This window comes from Pteronotus mesoamericanus, unplaced genomic scaffold (genome assembly GCF_021234165.1).
Source record: "Pteronotus mesoamericanus isolate MK-2021 breed Mesoamerican mustached bat unplaced genomic scaffold, CSHL_Meso_final contig_182, whole genome shotgun sequence".
NCBI lineage: Eukaryota > Metazoa > Chordata > Mammalia > Chiroptera > Mormoopidae > Pteronotus > Pteronotus mesoamericanus.
In genome coordinates, this window is record NW_026555078.1 from 13,754,932 (window position 1) to 13,776,048 (window position 21,117).

At 37.6% G+C, this 21,117-nt stretch overlaps 1 protein-coding gene across 14 annotated transcripts in view; it reads right to left on the reverse strand.

Annotated features, from left to right (window-relative positions):
- Positions 1-377: 377 nt before the first annotated feature.
- Positions 378-21,117, reverse strand: part of NRXN3 (neurexin 3) — a 1,414,514-nt gene continuing 1,393,774 nt past the window's right edge. For 8 of the 14 annotated variants that reach the window (XM_054567201.1, XM_054567200.1, XM_054567197.1 and 5 more), the window contains one exon: positions 378-3,145. In XM_054567201.1, the coding sequence (XP_054423176.1) occupies positions 2,844-3,145 (302 nt within the window). In that variant the 3' untranslated portion in view covers positions 378-2,843. Of the gene's footprint in view, positions 3,770-21,117 lie in introns of all 14 variants that reach the window. The other 6 variants (XM_054567192.1, XM_054567202.1, XM_054567205.1 and 3 more) reach the window with 3 other exon arrangements.

Sequence of the window (21,117 nt, forward strand, 5' to 3'; positions counted from 1 at the left end):
TCTGAAAAACTGTTCAAAGTTTGTTGACTTACAGAAAATACTGGAAAGTTACTAAACAATAATATTTTACAGAATAAAATGCTTTTGTCAACTTACCTGTTCAGAAAATTGTTTTTTTTTTACTGGTTACTCTATCACGGCGATCTAAATAATGCTTTGGTTGACAGACAAAAGTTGTTTAGTCCGTAAATATGCCACTTTTCATAAGTTTACATAAGTATCTGGTTAGAATCTTTTATTTCACATGACAGTGGTCCTACCTTACTTTTAATAAGATATGGCATGTTTAGGTTCTTTGGAAGAGCTTTTACTAAATATTTAGAAAATAAAAATGCATCATCATACAAGGTTTTGGGAAGAACATTTTATTGCTAAGCATATCCTTGAACGAAAATGCAAATATGAAATAAAAGAGAAAAGGAAAAAAAGCAGTAACATTACAACATTATAAAATAAATTCCTTAAGAGTCTGCTCATAAAACAACAGGGATATGATAGAAGCGCACATACAGGATGCACATGTTCCCATAAAATTGTCCAAATAGAACTTACACTAAAAGGAATATAACAAATGTATTTTTACTCAAAATTTTTAAAAATGTAAAGAAAGAAAGCAGAAAATCAGTTCACAAGACCTCAAGACTCCAAGAACAGCAATCTTTTAAAGACATCGAGATATAATCAGCTTCATATAGGTTGGGCCATTTAGGTTATCTAAAATCGTGCTTTGATATCTCTTTATAATCCTGTCTTTTTAAATGACAACAAAAGAAATCCAAAACTGTTAACACATTGAAATATCAGATAATGAGGAACACTTCTTTCCGTACACATTAGTAAAGGCTACCATTGTTTAAATTGCTCTTTTTGCCCCATGTCATTAAGATATTTTTTTCAAAGTCAAATATTCATGCAACTTACAAAGACCAGCAAGAGTAGATTTCTAAATCTAAACGCTGATTGATTTTCATCTGTACAAAAGAAATTGTATATATCTGACCCTCCAGAGAACATATTTCATTTTTATGTGAATATTTGTCTTACTTTTCTCTTGCTCCTTGGATAGCTATGGCCACACAACCAACTTATTGTTTTTCTGTACATTGTTTCCTCTTTTCGAAAAGAAAGAAAGACAACTGGAATATAAACCAACCAAACTAAAATACACAAGTAGAAAGGAGAGAACAGTTCTTAAAGCAGTATGTACATAGGTGGCTAAGGAATTATACCAGCAAAAATGTAGTAAAATATGTAAACAAAATCTGAGAAGATTTATTTTTAATTCTCTTTGACACAGTTAACTGTGACAAAACTAAAACTCACACTTGCTTCACATTTTAAGGTTTACTTTTTTGTTGTTTTGTTATTATTTTCTTTTAAAACAACATTCTCATTCCACTTCAAGACTTTAACAGGTTTCCTGTTTCAGTCACCCCATCAAACATACCATGATAAATATATCTGTATATATATTTATTTATATATATTATACTATTAAATTCCTTTTTGTGTGTGTGTGTGTCACAGCAGCTTTATTCATTATTTATTTAGTTAGTTTTAGAAAAGATGGGTGAAGGGAGACATGAGCAAATGGAAGGACAAAGTTATCCATTAGTGTCAGGCTACAAAATTAAACCACGATGAAAAACTTTATCATGTTGGGGGCAGGGAAGAACTATGTATTTTGCACTCTCTTCATGCCATGTTTGGCTTGTGTGACCTTTTGTGGGTTCCATCACGAGTTGAACTCCCCTATTGTCTGTTTTGATTAGTTAACAGACTTTTGGTATTGTCTTTTCTTCTATATTTGCATGCATTTCAATCAGTCACAGATCCAGCCCACCCCCTCTTTCCCTTGCACTAGCAAAGGCTCTGTTTTAGTTTGTGGGGCTTTCTCCTTTACCACAATTTGGCTGGGTTAATGGACAGGAACAACATTGTTAAATAAACCCAATAGCTCTGATAAAACCAGCCCTAACCCCATTTGCTCAGGGTTTGGGTGGCAAATTCTGGAATTCGATCCTGAGGGACCAGCTTTTCAAATCAATATTCTCATCCATCACATGATTTTGCTATGTGTTCAGCAAAGCATCATATAGGAAACAAACAACAGATTCTAAAAACACCACAACCTGATATGTAGAGTGAACACCATGGTAGCTTTTGAGTTCATATGGCAAGTCTCTCTCACTTTAGTTTTCTGAGTTTTTTTTTTTCTTCTTCTTAATGTATGTCCAGTCATTCTCAAAAAATAAACAAAAACCCAAAAGCCATTTTTTTCCCCTCAGATCTTGAAAAGTTACACACACTGGCCAGAACCAGATAAAGGTGTTTTTTTGTTTGTTTTTTTTACTTTTTTCTTTTCTTTTCTTTTTTTTTTTTTTTGTTTTTTACATAATTAAAGGAAAAAAAAAACATTGTTACAGTCAAGCTTCACAAACATTGTTACAGACTCACTTGGAGTTATGGAACAAGTAAGCCATGAAGTCTTCTACCTTGGGTGAAAGGTCCTCAAGAGAAGGCGGCTCCCAAGTCCGCGGGTGCGGGGAGCCACCTGCTTGCTCCGGAGCGCAGAGCGTGTGCTTTATGATACAGCAGGGCAGAAAGGACTGTCTCCGGGCGATGACCGAATCAAAGCAGCCACGGCTGAACTGTAGATAGGTAGGTACATCTTGGTGTGTGTCCTTTCAGAAATGGTTTTCCCCACCATAGCCATGGTACAGACCCCATCTCACTGTTAGAACAGTTCTGATATCTGCGAAATCTCATTTTCCAAAAATGTGTACACTGATATAGAAATAATTCTGTGTTGTCAATTCGGGTATTGTTAGCGATGTCACTTTTTACACATAATACTCCTTGTCCTTGTTTTTCTGTTTCTTGTGGCCGCTCTTCGAGCTCTGCTGCTTGTCCTTGAGGAGCGTGCCATTGCTCTGGGCCGAGTTGCTGATGTAGTTCCGCGTCTCGTCCACTTGATAGGACCCCTCGTCCCTGTTCCTGTACTTGTACATGGCGTACAGGAGGATCAAGATGCAGAGGGCGGCAGCAGCCACAATGCCGACGACCATCCCTGTTGTACTGCTCGACTCCCGGATCACCTCTGAGGCCCCCGGAACCCGTCTGACTCCCGGCTCCGTGGGGTTTGCTGTGGGCACATTACGGAACATGGGGGAAGTAATTAGTGGGTTCTTCAGTTTGGTGCTGTCTAGCTCATAGGCAGTGGGCAACGGAAGCAAGACTAGATCAGGCTGGGGTTTGAGATCACGGTTATTCATTTTGCCAGCTGGCAATTTGGGTACCATCCCAGACGAGGAGGAAGCTGTGAAGCGGATCAGCTCAGGGGACAAAGATGTGGTAGTAGTCCTACTAGTTTCGGAGACTTTGTTAGGTCTAAAGTCCTTGGATTCCCACTTGGGCGCATGTGCTTTGTAGCCACCTTCGAAGATTGAAGTGGAAAGACTCTTATCTGTTACCAAGGAGAAGGTGGTGTAAAAATCTTCATCATCAGTAGGGGGCAGGTTAGAGTCAAAGGTTTCCCCTGAGCCATACCCAGATATCACCAAGCCATCATCATCACAACCTTCGCTGCCTTGGTCCGACAAGCAAGGTAACCCCGCCTCAGAGGTCATGGACAGGGAATCTTTGGTGGTCTCAATAATGGTGAGGAGGGGGCGGAAGGTAGGGGGGAGTGTAATGGAAGGTGCACGAGTAGCAATAGGAAGGGTAGCTAAAGGGTCTTCTACAAGAAGAGGGATAACTAATTCACCTCCTGGGATTGAAAAGAAAAAGAAACACAGAATTAGCATATTTGTAGATAAATACAATTCAGTCACTCTCAATGAATGGAATTCAGAGGTTACGCTCCTCAGAAATTACAATGCAATGACCTGAACCCACATGGATTCTTTCTGGTGGTAGCCAAAATATTCTATGCTAATTTACAGCCCATTATATGCCTCTACCACCAAAGCCTAAAATCTATAGACTGGGGCAGGGGTGCAGATTTTAAAGATACTCTCAAGTAATTATTTAGATAGAATTCAACCAGGCTTGTTTCCAGGATTTGCTTATGGGATGATGACGTTCAATTGTACTGTTGCCAATACTGACTGGCTATCAAAATTGTGAGTGTATATGTGTGTGTGTCTGTGCGTTTATATGCATACATGCATGTGATTAATTTGTGAGGCATAACATTTCTTAATTGCCTTTCAGAGTTTCTACTTATTTGCCCCCATGAGGATGAGAATGCCATAGCTGCCATGTCACCGAGACCAAGATCAAGGAACATAAAAGACCCATCTTTAACATTTTAAGATACAACCTTTTATTCCACATTTATCAAGTGTAGTCTTCATTTATTATATGCTAAGTGAGGGCAAGCTATAAGAGGTTAAAATTGCTCATATAACAAATCCATTTTGATTATGCTTTTCCAGAAATTCCCAAATATTAAGTGGCAACTCCCTTGCATTGATCAAGTATTAGGTTAATGTATTGCTTTTATGCTCTATGAAATATATTCTAAGCTGGATGCTAGATTTTAAAAACACCCTGTCTAAACAGCTATGACTTACTGGAAATTTATTTATAGATTCAGAAAGGTAAACGTAACAAAATGAGTTTTGAAAATCAGTGATTCTTAACTAGAATGGCAAAAATATATCAGTTTACCCACAGAACCTACTTACTGCATTTAGAAACATGTTGACTAGGTCAGAAAAGGAAATCCTAATAGTTCACTAAGTCAAGTGCCTTACCTATCATGGGTACCTGAAATACTCTGTGGTGGATGTTACTTGCCTAACTGTAGAACCAGACTTATTATTTATGTATGTTAAGAAAGGTCCTCAAGGTCTCTGCTGTGTTTCTTTATAGTGTAATTTTTCAAATGGAGGAAGAATCTTAGGAAGTCACTGTTTTATGTCTCTTCATTGACTTTTGTCTAAAATATTTATTCCAACTACTGGTTTTAAAAATCTCTAGCAAGGATGGCATGATATTTCCTTGCCCCAGTTAGTCAGTTAGTTGAGACGTGGATACAATGTTATTGAAGGCCGCTTTCTGAGACTGAGGGCACTAAGTCCTCAAGCAGGCACAATGTTCTTGTGTGTTCTGCCCTCAGTGGTAATGTTGCACTGATGGGATGGTCGGTGTTCAAGTATCTGTGATCAGGTATGACTTTGCTGAGGTGTCCTTATTGTTGACAAACCCAGACCTGTGGCTCTGCCTCAGTGGAACCTGCTGCATCTAAAGCGTCCAGGTTTCAGGTGCGCTAACAGAAGGGTCTCCTTAGAAGAAACCCACTGTTTACCTTCCTAGCACCTGACAAGACCTGCTTATACCCACATCCAAAGCCTTTCCTCCCTCCCTGTTTAGCCAATAGCACTGTGTTACACAGAGAGAAATTGAGCTGGAGAGGGTAGCAATAATGTACATAATGAGCATAATTTGGAAGGCAAGGGACAAGAGAGCATTTTACAATCATCTCTGGCCTACTCAATAATGTTACCATATGTGGGGAAATAAAACAAGAACCTTCCTGAGGATCTCAAAATGATATTTTGGTCTGTGCTCTGCACCCAGGCTTCTCTTCTGGTGCCTGGGGTTTGAAACTATCGAGCAAAATGTTTTTTGTGGTTCTGTCAAAGCCTCAGACTTGCTTTACTGGACCAGCATGCCTATTTTTTTTTACATCGTGAACATATATAATTCATATACCCTGCAACTTATTTAATGCATAATTTACACACTTTTGCTAGTTTTTATAAATGGGTTTTGGAGCATGTTTCCCTAAAGGTAAGCCAGTCATAAAACTAACCCTGGGCTAACTTTTCTTCTTATTCTTCTAATATGGGGCCCCAAGTGGTATATTTAAGGTGATACATGGGAAAAGGCAATATTTGAATAAAAGAAGAGCAGTGAGGAGGGAGAAGTAAAGGCTCATGCTATCTGTTTAAAGGTTCCCTCGGGACTGTTCAGGGATGATGTGACTTTCTCTCAGAGAACAAGACAGTTCTTACCTGTCTCACCTAGAACAAAGGTTTAGCATGTGTGTTCTTTTCAGGCACAAGCACAAAAAGACATTTGTTCCTGAGGGCAGTGATAAAAATCTACCCTGTGTGCATTATTAAGCAAGGAGGAAATTGGGGTAACCAACAAGGAATAACTGATTTGCTGGGAGGTGAGGGCCTGGTGCACATATTTAAATATAAAGGCAAAATTGTTAAGTAGGATACCAGTGTCCCTTTAAGTGAGATTAAGATCACTGTCTTCATGATTACAGAATGGCATTCATTTGCAATTTTAGTGCACCATCTGTGACACCCAACTGGAGTCTTAAATTTGCCTATCTCTCTCCCCCCTTCCCCGACCATTTTCAATCTTAGCTAAAGCTCCCACAGTGTCTCTGTTGCTAAAAATCTACAAAATCTATTGACTGCTCACTCAGCAGTTGAATCACCCCCCACTCTCTTTTGCTATTCCCTTCTCATTCGACACCTTAATGCAAGCATCTCTCTTGAATTACTAAAAAAAAAAAAAATCCCATAAAAGTAGAAACCACCTTTTTCAGGATGAGATGGAAAGAGGATCTTGAAGTTCGCTAATTTATAAAGAGCTCTTAAAAGGTTGGTGAGTTCCTAAGTGAAATGGTAAGAGCTCATTTCAAAACTAAAATGGTCGGTATGCTATTGCAGAGCTTAAATAACAGAAGCTACCCAAATCACTAATCTTCCATTTTCTTTGCCATTTTGTTTTTAATCTTGGTAACAGTGACAAATGATGCCCAGTATCAGGGAAATTTGAGCCCAGATTCAGTGGTATGTAATCAGTGAAATGATAGAAGTTTTCATAAACCCATTTCCTGGAATCTCAAGGAATTCGAAGAGTGTCTTTAGTTTAAAAGGAAGTGAACTGGGATGTGGGGATCATTATTACAAATAAAAATTATAGTGAAAAATAGGGGGAAAGATTTAGGGAACTGTAAATGTGGAAGGTGCCTGGGACAGGTGTATAATACATTTTAGTATCAAATTCCAACTTTAAGAGAGAATATGATTATAGTGTCCTAGGGCATCCATGAGAATATACCATCTGCAACGAGGAGGTGAGGGATGTATTTCTCCCAATATTAGATCCTTGATAGAAATGACTTAGATTGTAGAGGCTTATTTAAGACTTCATGTTTGTTTTAATCCAACGTGACTACACTCAGAAATGTTGGAGCAGCTGATAATACTTTTGTTTCACTGTCCAAAGATTACGGCATCAGTGATCTACCAGATGCTGATGCTTACAGAAATATTCACAGAAGCAGCAACCCTGAAGTCATAAGGGGTTGCAGGCAGAGTGACACAAAACCTATAATCCATCAAAACTCTAATTTCCTATTCCATCTCTAGAATTTTTCTTTGGTTTGGAATAAGACTGGTATTCCTTAAAGAAGTTATTATTTTAAATTGGGAATATATACCCTCCCCCCTTCTTTTGACAGTGCTGTGCTTTTCTTTAAATGAGAGAGATCACTAGGGATATAAAATGTCTATTTTAGCCCTGAAGGCTGCCCTGCTTTTTGCTTTATGAGTGTATTTATAGATATATAATTCATGTGTCTAGGGCTCATATCCAGCAGAAGGGGCTCTCTGCCATGGAAAAGACAGTGGATTAAAAATTTAATAGAACCAACTGTGAGAATGTTGTAGGTGATGGTGAATGTTGTGGGTCATCCATAAAAACAAGAGCAGCAGGAAGTTTCCATGTGGCTCCAACCTTGCCTCTCTGGAGATATTTGAGTCCAAGAAGTCACAAAAACAGTGAAACCAGGACAGTGAAGAGCTAGACTATGGGAGAGGACAATATGCTCCAATTCCTTGAATTTCTTTTATATATATTTAGATTCTTTACCTCATCACCTATTTGTATTTTTCTAATTTTTTTTTCTGGAAAATTCACATGTAACATGGAGAAACCACCCTTTTCCCACTAAATAAGTTGTTGAATGATCTTTATTTATTTATTTTTTGGTGCTACAGAAGTGTGTACTTGCAGTGCATAAATATCCCAAAGCTTGTAACCATAAAATTGTTCTCCATCCACCTGCAGAAAAAAAATAGCCACAAACATGGCAAGTACCTGGGGAGAAGACACCAGAAAAAACTCAAGTATCTCAAAGAGGCTTAACTCACATTTTAATAAGATGACAGTCTTTAGGTAGGACCTTCCCCCCAACCCCCCCACCCCAGTTCCTCTGATTCTATAAGGCTACAGATTCTGTTTTTTTAACATATGCACACATAAGATGAGCCAAAGCCCCTTGATATCATTTTATCCACTGTAAAATAGGGAATGTCAAGTGGAGTTTTTCATTTGCTTATTGCTTTGAGCTTTGCCTCTGAAGTCACCCAGACTCAAGTTAACAGCACAGCTCTGTGGCTTACTAGCCATATAAATGTGGTCAAATTGCTTAAACTGTCTGTAAGATGGGAATAACAACACAGCCTACCTCAACCCATCAATGTGAATTATATTAATATATGTTAATGTTAATAATAATGAATATTAAATATTTAACACGGAACTTGTTGTTACTACAATATCTTAATTATTAGTATCATTTCTGCTAATATTTTAGGCCTATAATCACTGAAACCATTGATCACTTCTTCTGACCATTTCTTTAAATATATAATAGGCTCATGCTGAAGTGGGAGTATGATAATATAGGATCTAGATTAGTTAAGACTATTTTCAATGCAGAGTTTAAGGGACAATTTATTATAGTTCAATGATCTTATATTAAAAAAGGTTAGCTTTTTATTAAATGGTCTTGTAGATAGCTTCCTCAATAAAAATAAAAGCTTTCAATTCAATTAGATATAAATAACACCCCATTTAGGAAGTTCTTAGTTTTGAACCTAAAATACTATCCAACATATCAAACATTATAAAATCATATAGACCTAGGTAGATAAAGCCTAGTCATTAAAATTATTGGGTTGGAAACATTTCTGTTATCCTTCATTCAGTCTGATATTTCTATAACAGTTTCAGATAACCTCAATATTGAAAATTAAAGTGAAATAAGTAATCTATTTTCTTAAAAATTATATAGTATTTCTTACCGTTCTTATATTTCTTGAAGTTCAGAAAGGCAACATCTTAAAACCTTTAAGGTCAAGAGATAGTCTCACCCTAGAGTCATATAAATTAGCCATACCTACCTGAAAAGTTGCCTAAATAAAACTTCAGATGTGAAAATCATGTTTCCTCTTGGTAGAATTTTAGGATCCTTTTGAAGCTTACCTGATTAAATCCTTGAGAGAAATGGAAACTATTAATAGAAAGGAAGAGAGGGAGAAAGAGGAGAGGGAAAAGGAGGGGAGGGCAGAGAGAGAGAGAGAGAGAGAGAGAGAGAGAGAGAGAGACTTGTGTGCTTTCTGTGTGTATGTGTTTTCACCAGAAGTTAGTTCTATGCATTGGAAGGCACCATTATCATAGGGCACTTTAAACACCTGGGATTCCCGATGTCTTTATTCTCAGTAAAATTGATTTTGTAGCAGCAGCCTGTGGTGAATGTGATGGTCTAATCCTGGATAACGAAACTCACCATAATCACTTGAGAGTACCTTATTTCCCCTTTGCAGAAGGGAAAAAAAAAAAGACTGAGTTCCTTGAATTCTTTCTATAGAGTTAAATGAGGATGTAATTACAACTGATAACATTTGGAGTTCATTCATTTTCTTCTGGGGTGCGGGCCTCCTGTAGGCTGTAACCAATTTAATGACCCACTGTAGAGCCCACCATCACTTTCAAGGCTTTAAAACTGGTTCAGGCAAAGAGGCCAGATTCCTTTGGATGTCAAGTGAAGAACAATTTACCCATCCCCTTCTACCAAGAGTAGGATTCACATTGGTTTTTAGAAGCAAATCAGCACAAAACATTAACACTGAAATTAAGCAAATAGACACAAATGAAATAAAATATTTAATGTTGTCTTCAAAATCATAGAGTAGAAAATAAAACCAACTTCAGGGATAAAGTAAGCTAGAGGGAAGAGAGCAAATAACATCAACAAGGCATTCACGATATAAGGACAGAAAGAAAAAGTAAAAGCAAATAAAAAATAGAGGCTGTTTCTGAAAGACAAAGAAATAAATCATTTCCATATAGACAAAATAATTTAAAAAGCATACCGTATTAATTTAGTCAACTTACATCAACAAATTGCCCGCATGTTTTTTGGCATGAAAGAAAAATTTACAAAAGAAAGTTGTGTAAGAATGCTCTTGGACAAATAGAATTGCCACATTCTTGTAACTCGCTTTTTTGTTGTCATTTCTTAAAAAAAACTTTTGAGCAAAATGTCTAATTTTTCAAATATAATAATTTACAACAGAGGATGATACAGGGAGGCAACAACACATACATCCACACCACATAACATAAAAAGAAAAAAAATCTGCACTTTAATAAATTTTTACTTCGAGGTTCGGGAGGGCATCAATTTGGAATTTGAAATAATCCCGATTGTGATCATTGAAAAAAATTTCAAAAAAAAAAACCTGTTTACTTTTATAATTTGTCTTTAAAAAAAATCTATGAATCTAGAGGGTTTGGAATGAATTTCTGCATTGTTATAGGTTCTCAGATATATAGTTAATTTTTTAATTTTTTGTCTTTTTGACAAGTATTAGACTTTCTTTAACTTAAGGGGATGGATGACAGCACATAAATTCAAACAATGCTAAAGAAAGGAGGGGGATGGGAAGGAAGGATGCAGAGAAGGTAGGGCCGTATCTATGAGTGAACTACACAAGAGATGAAGATGATGGGGGTAAATGTGTAAGTGAGTCGCCATGTCCATGTAAGGGCGGCACGAAGTGATCTAGCTGCATTAGAGCTTCTGGCTGTAAGGAAGGGATGGGCAATATACAAAAACAAATGAGCCTACACATGCCCATCTACAGAAATAAAGAACAGAACTCTAACACTGACAATCTCACACACCCTAAGCTGCAACTTCTTCAACATGCAATTACTTCCAAAAATCATTACAGTTTCATTAAATTGTTCAAATAATAAAAACAGTTAAACGTTTTCTCCTACTAAAAATAGGCAAAGTACATAAAATAATAATACTACTAATAATGATCAAAAGGTTAAAAGCAAAAACAAGGAGACTAGATTTATGCATTCAAGTTGAACAACTTCATCGACAGCCACACAGCCCCATCTAGAGTTAGAGGAAAGGGTCAGAAATCTGCAGAGGTGATGGAGAGGCAAGTATAGGGAGCCCATCAGCCAGGTTGGTAAATTCCTTCCCTACATAGAAATGGTCCTGTATGAATGCCACCATCCACATTCCCCATGCCACCCATGGTGCATGTGAGTCCCAATGCCACTGGGCCAATTTGAAAGATGCGGATGTGCAATTCTGCAGCTGAAGTTGTTCCACATTTAAAGAGGGAGTGGGGGAAAATTGCAGAAAACAATTCATAACTTTTTTCTCATAATTTTGGATCAAAGCAAATCTAAAGATCTAGCAATTAAAAACAAACACACTGATATCTTTATATATATAGATAGATATATATAATACAAAAAGCACTTAATTCCCAAACAAGAAGGGAGAAAAGAACAAAAAAAAGTTTCAAAGAAAAAAAAATATTTCACACACTTTCAGAGATGAACAACCAGATGCACACGCTGAGGACGCACAGACAGAGTGGCCAGGGGACACTTGGTTTGCTTTGCATTTTCTGGCCTGCTGGTTCCCCTTTTGGTGATAGCCAAAATTAAAAACAAATATCGCCTTTTCTTTAAATTTTTTTAAAATTTGGTTTTGCTTTTTTTAAAAAAAATAAAAAGGGCGTGCAGTCTGGATGTACGTCATGAGTAGACATTTAAAAGAGAAGAAAGTGGCTAAGACTGACAAATGGGTATTCACCTATTATTCTTTAACTATAGGAATGTTAATCAAGTTAATACATGGTTAAAGTAAGTTGCATTTAGGGAAAATAGAAAAACAGAACAGCAAGCTGGGGTCAGGGAGAGGTCAGCAAGACATAACAGATTTGGGGTCATAGAAAGGTACTGGATTGAGTTTCACACCCTTCCAGTAGGGGCCAAGGACATCCCAAGGCTTCTTGTCAATTCCAAGAAGAAAAGCATGTACATGTATATGTGTATGTGTTTTGGGGGGTTGGAGAAGAGCTTGTAGGAATGTAGGTAAAAATATACACGTGTTTATGGGTTCTATTCTAGGAAACGTACCTGTATTCATTCGTAATCTAATAAGGCACATTTTGTTAAGGTGTAGAGAAGTTATAATTAACGTTGTTCCATATGAGTGTTGCTGGGCTTGGCCAAATGGACAGGGCAACATGGGTGACAATAGGGTCTTAATAAAATGGAAGAGCATATATACAGATACACACGTACACACACCATATTTTTAGTAATAGGGGCAAAACCCCTTTCCACTTGAAAGAGCACAGTGGTATAGTGTCAGTATCTGTGAACTACAGGGTAGTCAGGAAATGAGGCTGGATTATTTGGAGTACATTGGGGACAACTGTACCAGTCTTCTAGAGAACATGTGGGAAATGAAATGTTCCATTCAGTCTACATTAAGAAAGGCAGAGGAGGGGAAGAGATGGGGGATGGGGGGAGGAGAGAGAGAGTGAGAAGGGGTGTGTGTGTGTGTGTGTGTGTGTGTGTGTAGGAAAAGATAACTGTAAAAAGGACATGAGGAAGGAGTTTTTAGAAATGGCCTCACCCTCCACTGGAAGAGATCATGAGAGTTTTATTCAATATTATATCCTGTGAGATCATTAATGTTCAACCAAGGACTGGGAAACCCGGGTAGGCGAACCACAAAGGTAAGACACTTAAGAGCACCTGGTTCTGACAGCCAATTTCAATCACTTCCAAGAACTTTTTTTGGGCAACTTTGACAAATAGAATAAATCGTGAGGATGAGCCACAATTTTGCCCCCCTATGGACGCCCCTTTTATTGTTTTATACTAAAATAATGTGTCCCCATGGGTCAGTCCGTACCAAGATTTTTAGTCTCTGGTTTAATAATGCTAATCATTATTTTAGGAACTTCACAAAGGGTAGCTGGGTAATTTTAGGAGGAATAAAAAAAATCCCCAATAGTATAGGAAAAGAAAAACCCTTGTTGCCATTTTGGTGATTCTTTGATTGATTATACTTTTAACATTGAATTTTATTGTACGAGAAAACCCTATAAATGCTCTTATGTCCTCCCAAGGCACTGAATAACTTCTGTAGAACAAGGTTAGTTTTACTAATGTTTATGTGAACTGTTTCTGTATCACAGTCCATTTCTTAAAGTAGGAAACATAACTGGTCTATATATGAGACTAAAAGAATACTACACTTCCAGTACATACATACTCTGAGATAATAAAAGGTATTTTGAGGAAGATATGTCAGCAATTTGGGTGTCCTAAGGTTTTGACTGAGTGATTTACCCATTTCCAAATAGCCTTACACGTAGGTCTTACAAGTAGAACACCACTTACATTCTGGAAATCACTGGTTTAAACAATTGAACACACCAAAATTTATGGTTGTCATTTTGTACCTAAAATAATATATGTATTTTTTAAACTCATGGAAGCCATAGTTTCCGATGAAGCCAACACTGACCAAATACAGTGCATACACTTTTATAAGCCAATCATCAGTTAATATGCACAAAACTTGTTTAGTTTCTAACATAAGATATAAAATAATATTGCTGGTAGCTTATAATCATGTCACAGTTTCACTGTCCTCTTTCATTAGCCATCTACACTACATTTTTATTATCAGTAACTACATGGTTTCGTATCTATGCCTGTGCTGGGTATAAAGAATGCTTTAGGATTATTTTTGCCACAGAGAACAAATAATACAATAATTTGACTTGAAACAGCATATTTTGATTCGACCATTTTTATCCCACCATGACCAAATAACCCTGTCTAAATGTAAAATCAAACTTTTAAAAACATCAAATGCAATCCAAGGGAATTACACCGGTCAGCATTCATCTTGGAGAATGCACTGGTTTCAAAGAAATAATTTCTAAATTGCTTAGGGTTGTGCTTAAGCAGCCCAAAGACACACTCAAATAACTCAAGTTGCTAACCTGCCTCTCTGGGAGAGTGGGTCCTGCTTGCTAAGGGGCATCATCTTCCATGTAGATAGGTGAGGTTGAAGAGAAAGGCTCAAATGAATTATTTAGCATAAGTTTAAATATTTTAAATTTCTGAGGGAAAATATTAAAGAGAGGAAAAGGAGGGAACCTTCTAGGGAGTCTGAGTGTAATACCAGGGAAGACTTAAAATAATACAAGTTGGGAGATTTGAAAAAGGAGTTTGGAGAACCAATGTCTAATGAGGACTTTCAATATTTTTGCATTAGATCTATGTGGTAAACCTCCTCCTCTGTTCCTCCTATGAAATATACAAAAACATCTCATCAATTGCTAATTTATATGTCCATGGGATGAAGGGAGAGATTCTTCAGGGAGAATCAATGGCTTAGTTCTGAATCACAGTTTTGGTTTAGAACAAAAAAGGAAACTCTATGCATGGATATGGACTCCTTGGAACATGAGGATTGCTGTCATGTCATGTCTCATTTGTTACAAAATGAGCCCTGCATATTCTGTGACTTCTCATAGCCTCTTTCTCAGACACGAGTGATGCTCAGAGAAGGGGTAAAGAAGCCAGCTTCATACATGCTATTTGTTTCTAAACAAGTTCAGTATTTTCTTTTGAATGCTGAACAAAAATACCCCCAAGTAAAAATTCATGTGTATTTTTTCCAAAACTCAGCTTTCACACATAATTTTAGTCAATAAGGAGATACAGAAAAACTAAACCTTTAAGATGGAAAAGAGAGCCCAGGACCCTATTAAGCCCAATACTTAGGACTGTATTTCTATACTAATGATTTGCTTGACCCCTTTAGAGAAATTTTTCATATTTAAGAAGACAGATAAGAATGGATAAAACATAAAGAGTAGTATCACATAATCAAAACTGGTAAAAGAGAATGTTTAGATGTGGAAGAGTCTTAAATTACTGGCTTCTTTCCCTGTATTAACGTGACCTTTAACTTGTGCCTGTAATTATGTCCCACCATCTCCACTCTTCTTTGTGAATCTACTGTGCGCTACACCCATTTCTGGGACTACAGTATTCCAATGTACTTTATTTGTTTTAGTCTCAGTTTCAATTCGACTCTAAAAACATTAGGACAAGAATAGAGTCTTTTTATATTTCTTTTTGTTATCAACTAAAATACTAATAATCATGTAAATATGCAGTTAATGAACTAATGAATGAGTAAATGAATTAATATATTTAATGTTTTGGGTTTGTTTTTACCTCCACACTATATATACTATACTTTCCATAAATGCGTTAAAATCATGTATTGCCTCAGTGGCTGCCTTGTGCTTAAAATCTATATGGGAAAGAAATTTTAGGGGCAGAAAACCTAAGTTTCAGTCTTGGTTGTACTGTCTACTATACCAGCTTGTTAGGACCTTGACCAAGTCAGTTTCCTCATGTGTACTATGGAGATTATAATGTCTGTTCAATTAGCCTACCTCACAGGGTAGGCTTATACGACTGAGATTTTGAATGTGAAAGTGCTTAGAAATTCTAAAGGGCTTTTCAAATGTTTGTTACTATTGTCTTCAAAACTGACATCATAGCATCAACTATGAAATGAGGTTTTTGTATTCAACAGAGGCTGAGTCCCAGACAACCAAAGTCAGTGCTACTCCAAGCATGATCCTTAGAGCATCTGCTTCAGTATCAAACAATAACCTCAGTCCAAACCCTGACCGAGATGGCTGTTAGTCTACTTCTTTTGAACTTCTGTCCCCACCCCTCCAATAATACTAAATTCTGGAACCTTGATAGGTTCATCTTTTAACAGGGAATTTTTGTTATTTCTACATCTAATTTTATAATTTTTTCATTTTGCTTTTCTGTGGGTTAGAGTTAAGCTCTTAAGAGGTATTATTTAGGTATGTTTCCATAGGGACATATTCATTTAAGGGCAGGAACATGGACTTGGAGGGAGCTCTTGCCCTCCATCAAACCATGTGACCACATGGGTCACTTGCTTCTCATCCCAACCCCTGAAGCCTCAGTTTGCTCGTTTAAAAAATTATAAAGACGTATCCTCTCTAACTCACAAATTCATAAGTATCATGAATGAAATTACTTTGGAAACTATAAAATATTCAATTCAAATGCAAGATGTTAGTTGCTATATTCTATGAGTTCAGCATTATTTTGTGCTACTGAAGAAACCAAAAAGGATGATGACAAAGAGAAAAATCACATTAAACCCCTTGGAAACACATATCCCAGCAAACATTCAAACCAGGGGGTGTGGACATGAGGGAAGGTCAAGGTAGTAGGTTAGCTCCTTTCTCCCAGATTGCTAGTGCTGGTTAAGATACACAAAAGGAAAAACTCAATTAAGAAATTTCTAGGAATTAATATTCTGCTTTTCATTTTGTTTTCATGCTAATTAGGTATTAGTGTAAGTAAGCCTTTCTTCACTCAGGATATTATGAGTTCCTCGATGCACAAGTTGAATCTCTATGCTTATCTTCTGTGTTTTATTCTGTCTAGCATACAGCAGAGCACAGCATAGGTCTTCGATATATATGTTTGTTGAACTACAAAAATAGAACAGCTTGCAACACTTGGATCTCAGCTTTGTGAAGTGGGTGAGATTAAAAAAGCTATCCTTGCTGGCACTGATTTTTTAATCAAGAAGGAATTATCTTCGTGAAGTGAAGCAAAAAGAAGCAGCAGTGTAAATGAGGCTCAAACCATGAACTAAGCAACCATGTTCCTATTCTTAGCTTTGTCTCTGTATGGATTTTCAGGGCTGATATATGCATATAGCTCATTATGTGCAAACTTTTAGGGTGCTTTAATACTATTAAAGTCTAGGACAGTAGATAATATAAAATATTTATTTTGTCAACACAAAAAGATACCTGTGTGCTAGTCAGAAACGAAGGCTCTGTATGAAATACTTTGCTCCTTTAGCTTGAATAACCCAAGATTTTTCCAACTTTCCTTCTTCTGTCCTGGCCCCTTACCTCTCCATCTCTTGGCTGGCCCCGGGTGAGGTCCTAGGTTACCTTAATGTTCAGGGTGACACCATGGACTATAATACCTGCCATCTATATGACTCCTATTTCCAATTCAAACCTCCTCTCAGAATTTCACATTCCTTTATCCAAATCCCTACTCGACATTTTCACTCCAATACCTAAAAGATACCACCGATTAAAAAGGGCCAATACTGAACTTTGGATTTTACTCTCCTTCTGCACCTACCCTCATAGTTCCCATTTCTTGGGTTTGATTTGGGTATACAAGCCCCTAATTAGTCTTCACACTTGAGCCCTAACCCCAGCTCACCTCCACATATCCAGTGTATGAGGAATCTTGTTGACTCTATTTTGTGGCAACACGTTTCTCACATGTCCACTTTTTTTCCATGGCCATTAACCAAGTCCTAGAGTAAGCCACCATAATGTCTTGCTTGGAGTCTGCAGTAGCCTTACATCTGATCCCCCTACCTTCACTTTTGGCTTCCTAAAGTCCATTCTTCACAATGAAGCTAAGGCGACCTTAATACAATATCAATATAAATCAGAACAAATCACTTTCTTGCTTAAAATCTTCAAAGGTAGAATTTTCCAAACCAAAATTCTGTGCTGTGGCCCCCTGGGAACGCCCCTTGCGACATGTCTGCTGCCTACCACTGCAGTCTCCTGTCCTACTGCTCCATCTGAGCCAGGACCTCTTAGACTCTGGCCATGTACTCTAGTTTCTGTACCAGAGCACTTCTTTTCTTGTTCTTTGCCTGGCTAGTTCCTTCTGAGAGTTCATGCCTCTCCTCTAATTTTATTCCTCAGAGAGGCCTTCCATGACTTTCCTGTAAGTAGCAAGCTGTTCACCATCGGATCATCCCTCATAATTCTCTGCCAAGTATTTACTGACTTTGCTAACTTTTGCCCATTTACTTATGGAATATAAGCTCCAGGAGCACAGAGATTTGCCTCATCCTCCACTGTCCTTAGAAGAGTGCCAGACCCACAGTAAGGGCTCCAGTTGGCCACTCCACCGTTCTCTTGCTGTCTTCTGTAGCATGGTGCTTTTTTCACATGAGGCGTCGAGTAAATGTTTTGTAAACTCTGAAGCATTGCTCCCTCTATTCTGTTATTTTCTTTTTACACTTTTCTAAACCAGATGGAATTTCTCTGAGTTCTAGTTAGCAGTTCCAATGCAAATTGGACCTTCTCATCCACAGCTGGCTTTGCAAGCCTCTCAAAAAATGCATCGCTATCTAGATCATGCCCTCCTTTCATCAACTGATGGTGGGATGTTTATTAAAAAACTCAGGCTTTCCTTTGAGCTGTGAAAGCAAAAGAGAAAATAAACACAAAATTTAGACCTAGAGCTGCCAGACTATGGTGCTTATCCTCAGGCAACAGGAAGGAAAGGGCCAAACACATTTTGAGGGGGAGGAGTGGTGAGCAGAGTAGTAAAATGTGCTTGGTTATCTTTGCCTGCTGTGGCCCTGCAGCTACTGAGAGCAGGACCCTGAGGCAGCGGGACCTTTCTCTTCAACTGGTACCATCACATTTTATGACTGCGTTTATGAACTGTGTTTATAGTAATGAATTATTCAATAAAGTTTATTTTGCTTCTCTTTTCCACAGAAGCTCCTCTACTCTGTCATGATGACCAGAATTCTGACCATTTCTTTGTGCTGGTATTTCTTTGGGTGGTGGTAGCTGGACACCCCAACCTGTTGTTGCCTCCTCCCTGCAGGGTCCCTAAGTTCTCTGAGTAGTCCATGGAAAACAGCTGAACTTGACAACATACTGCAATAAAACTCACCATATCTTGAAGGTACCTCTTTTCCATAAAAATCTATCTGTATTGTAGGGAATAAAAGCAATACCACCAAGGAGTTTCTATAAGTAACAGAAATTTGTACTGTGCAAACAAAATGAAGAGCTTGCCAAGATTCATGCACTTACATATTAAGATGATGTACAATGTCTATATGGCTTTGACTATATCTGACCTGAGACTTAGGCAGCTGGTTTGCCAGAAAGAAGACTGCAGAGATGGCTGAGTGATCACGATAAATCTCATGAGATTATTGTTAGTTTTTATAAGATGAACAGTGTAGATTAGGAAAGGAGCTATGAAAAATTTCCTAGCCATTCCCTACACTCAATGCATATGAGCTTCCAGGTTAGTAATGATATATGCTTAGGGACAAATGTGTAAGATCAAATGGTTAACATACTGATTTCCTTACAGATATGGGAAAAAAGAAAATTCAAATTATAATTATATAGTGAAAACACGAATTAACCTGAAGCCTACTTCTGGAAGGAGATGTTCTTAAGAGTTATTGAGAACTTCCTTTCTGCCAGACATTGTGTTAAGTGCTTTAGATATTTTATTTCACTTAATCACTATACTTAGATCTTACATATCAGCCAACTTCGGCTGAAAGAAGTTAATTTGTCCAAAATTATACAACTAGAAAGTTGAATAGCTCTTACTACACCCAATCTTATATATTTTACATGAAACTACAACGCCACCCTTAAACAGAATGTTTTTTTTAATATTTAGTTCTCAGTGAGTATGGGAAATTACAAACAAGTTAATCTAAACAAAAAACTACTTCCACAGGCAAACCCAGGATCTCTACAGATTTATTTCAAACTCTTATGCCTTAGAAATTATTATTACACAATTAGATATACAGAAGGTCTCTGAGGGTTTTGTTTTTTACACAGCCTTTGGTCACATCAGTCAGCTCTACTATATCAGTCTCTGTTGGGGATAGTGGGGAGAGGTTGGCAGGCAGTCTCTGGATATATGTATTTTTTTTAAAGTTCTTATGCAAAATTGAGTGAATTTAGAGTCAAAGACCTGGGAAAAATCTTAGCTAGGATCCACCCTCTGTGACCTTGGATAAGCCATAACCTCTCCTGTTTGTAAAATGGAGATAAACTTCACCAGATGTTGAATTAATCAAAAGAGATATTAGATATACAAGCATTTTATAATGTGTAATATATATGTACATATTTTCAGAAATGTTTTAAGAGTAATAATTATTTTACTGGCATATCAAAACTACCTAGCCATTTCCAACACATGGATTTTTAGGGCCACACAATAAATGCTTTTGGATATTCTACCTGTTAGAAAGGTAACACAATGGAAGCATCATTTATCTAATGAGACCTTAACAAAACAGTCTAAATGGTTTGATTCCTTTGCTACTGTCTTGAGTTGTTAAATTGCAAGTGCTCTCTGAATATCTCTGTCTCATATAATTTCCCCCTACATATCTTAATTCTCTATATAACAAAATTTTAAAAGCACCACAAACCAATGGTTGGAGAAGATCATCGCATTTTTGTTGTTGCCTTTTCATATCCCACTATTTCATTCTACATTTCAGGCCTAAACCGGTGACTCCACTCATTGTTCTAAAGGGTTAAGAACAGTGGCTTTCTCTGTGCCCAGCGCACAGGCACAGGTGCTGCTAGTGCAGCCTCAGGCAGGCCCAAAGACACAAGAATTAGCTTCCCACTGTGTCCCTTCACAACCGCAGGGCCTGTGTCTGTTAGAGTGACATGGTATCAGGACCGGCACAGGACACTAGACTGGCTGCAGATCCGTGTTACAAAGTGAGGGCTCTCGGGAGCTTGGAAAGCAGAAGTGCCAGCAGCCATCCGGGGTCCCTTTGAATGCCCCGTTGGCCAGACTACGTCATCTTTTCCAGTGTGGCCGTGGCCGCCGGTACTGTTTCTCAATGGCCATAGTAAACAGATCCTAATATATTTGCTTGTGCTTTTTTAGATAATGCTGATTTTTATGCTACACAAGAGGACCATATAAGGTATCTGTTAAAAAAAGATTTGAGAAATGTTCAAGGCTTTTTTAATTTTAGCAACTGTGCCATATTTCATTGAGAAAGTCAGTGTGATGAAACCCTGAAACTCACATACAATCTCC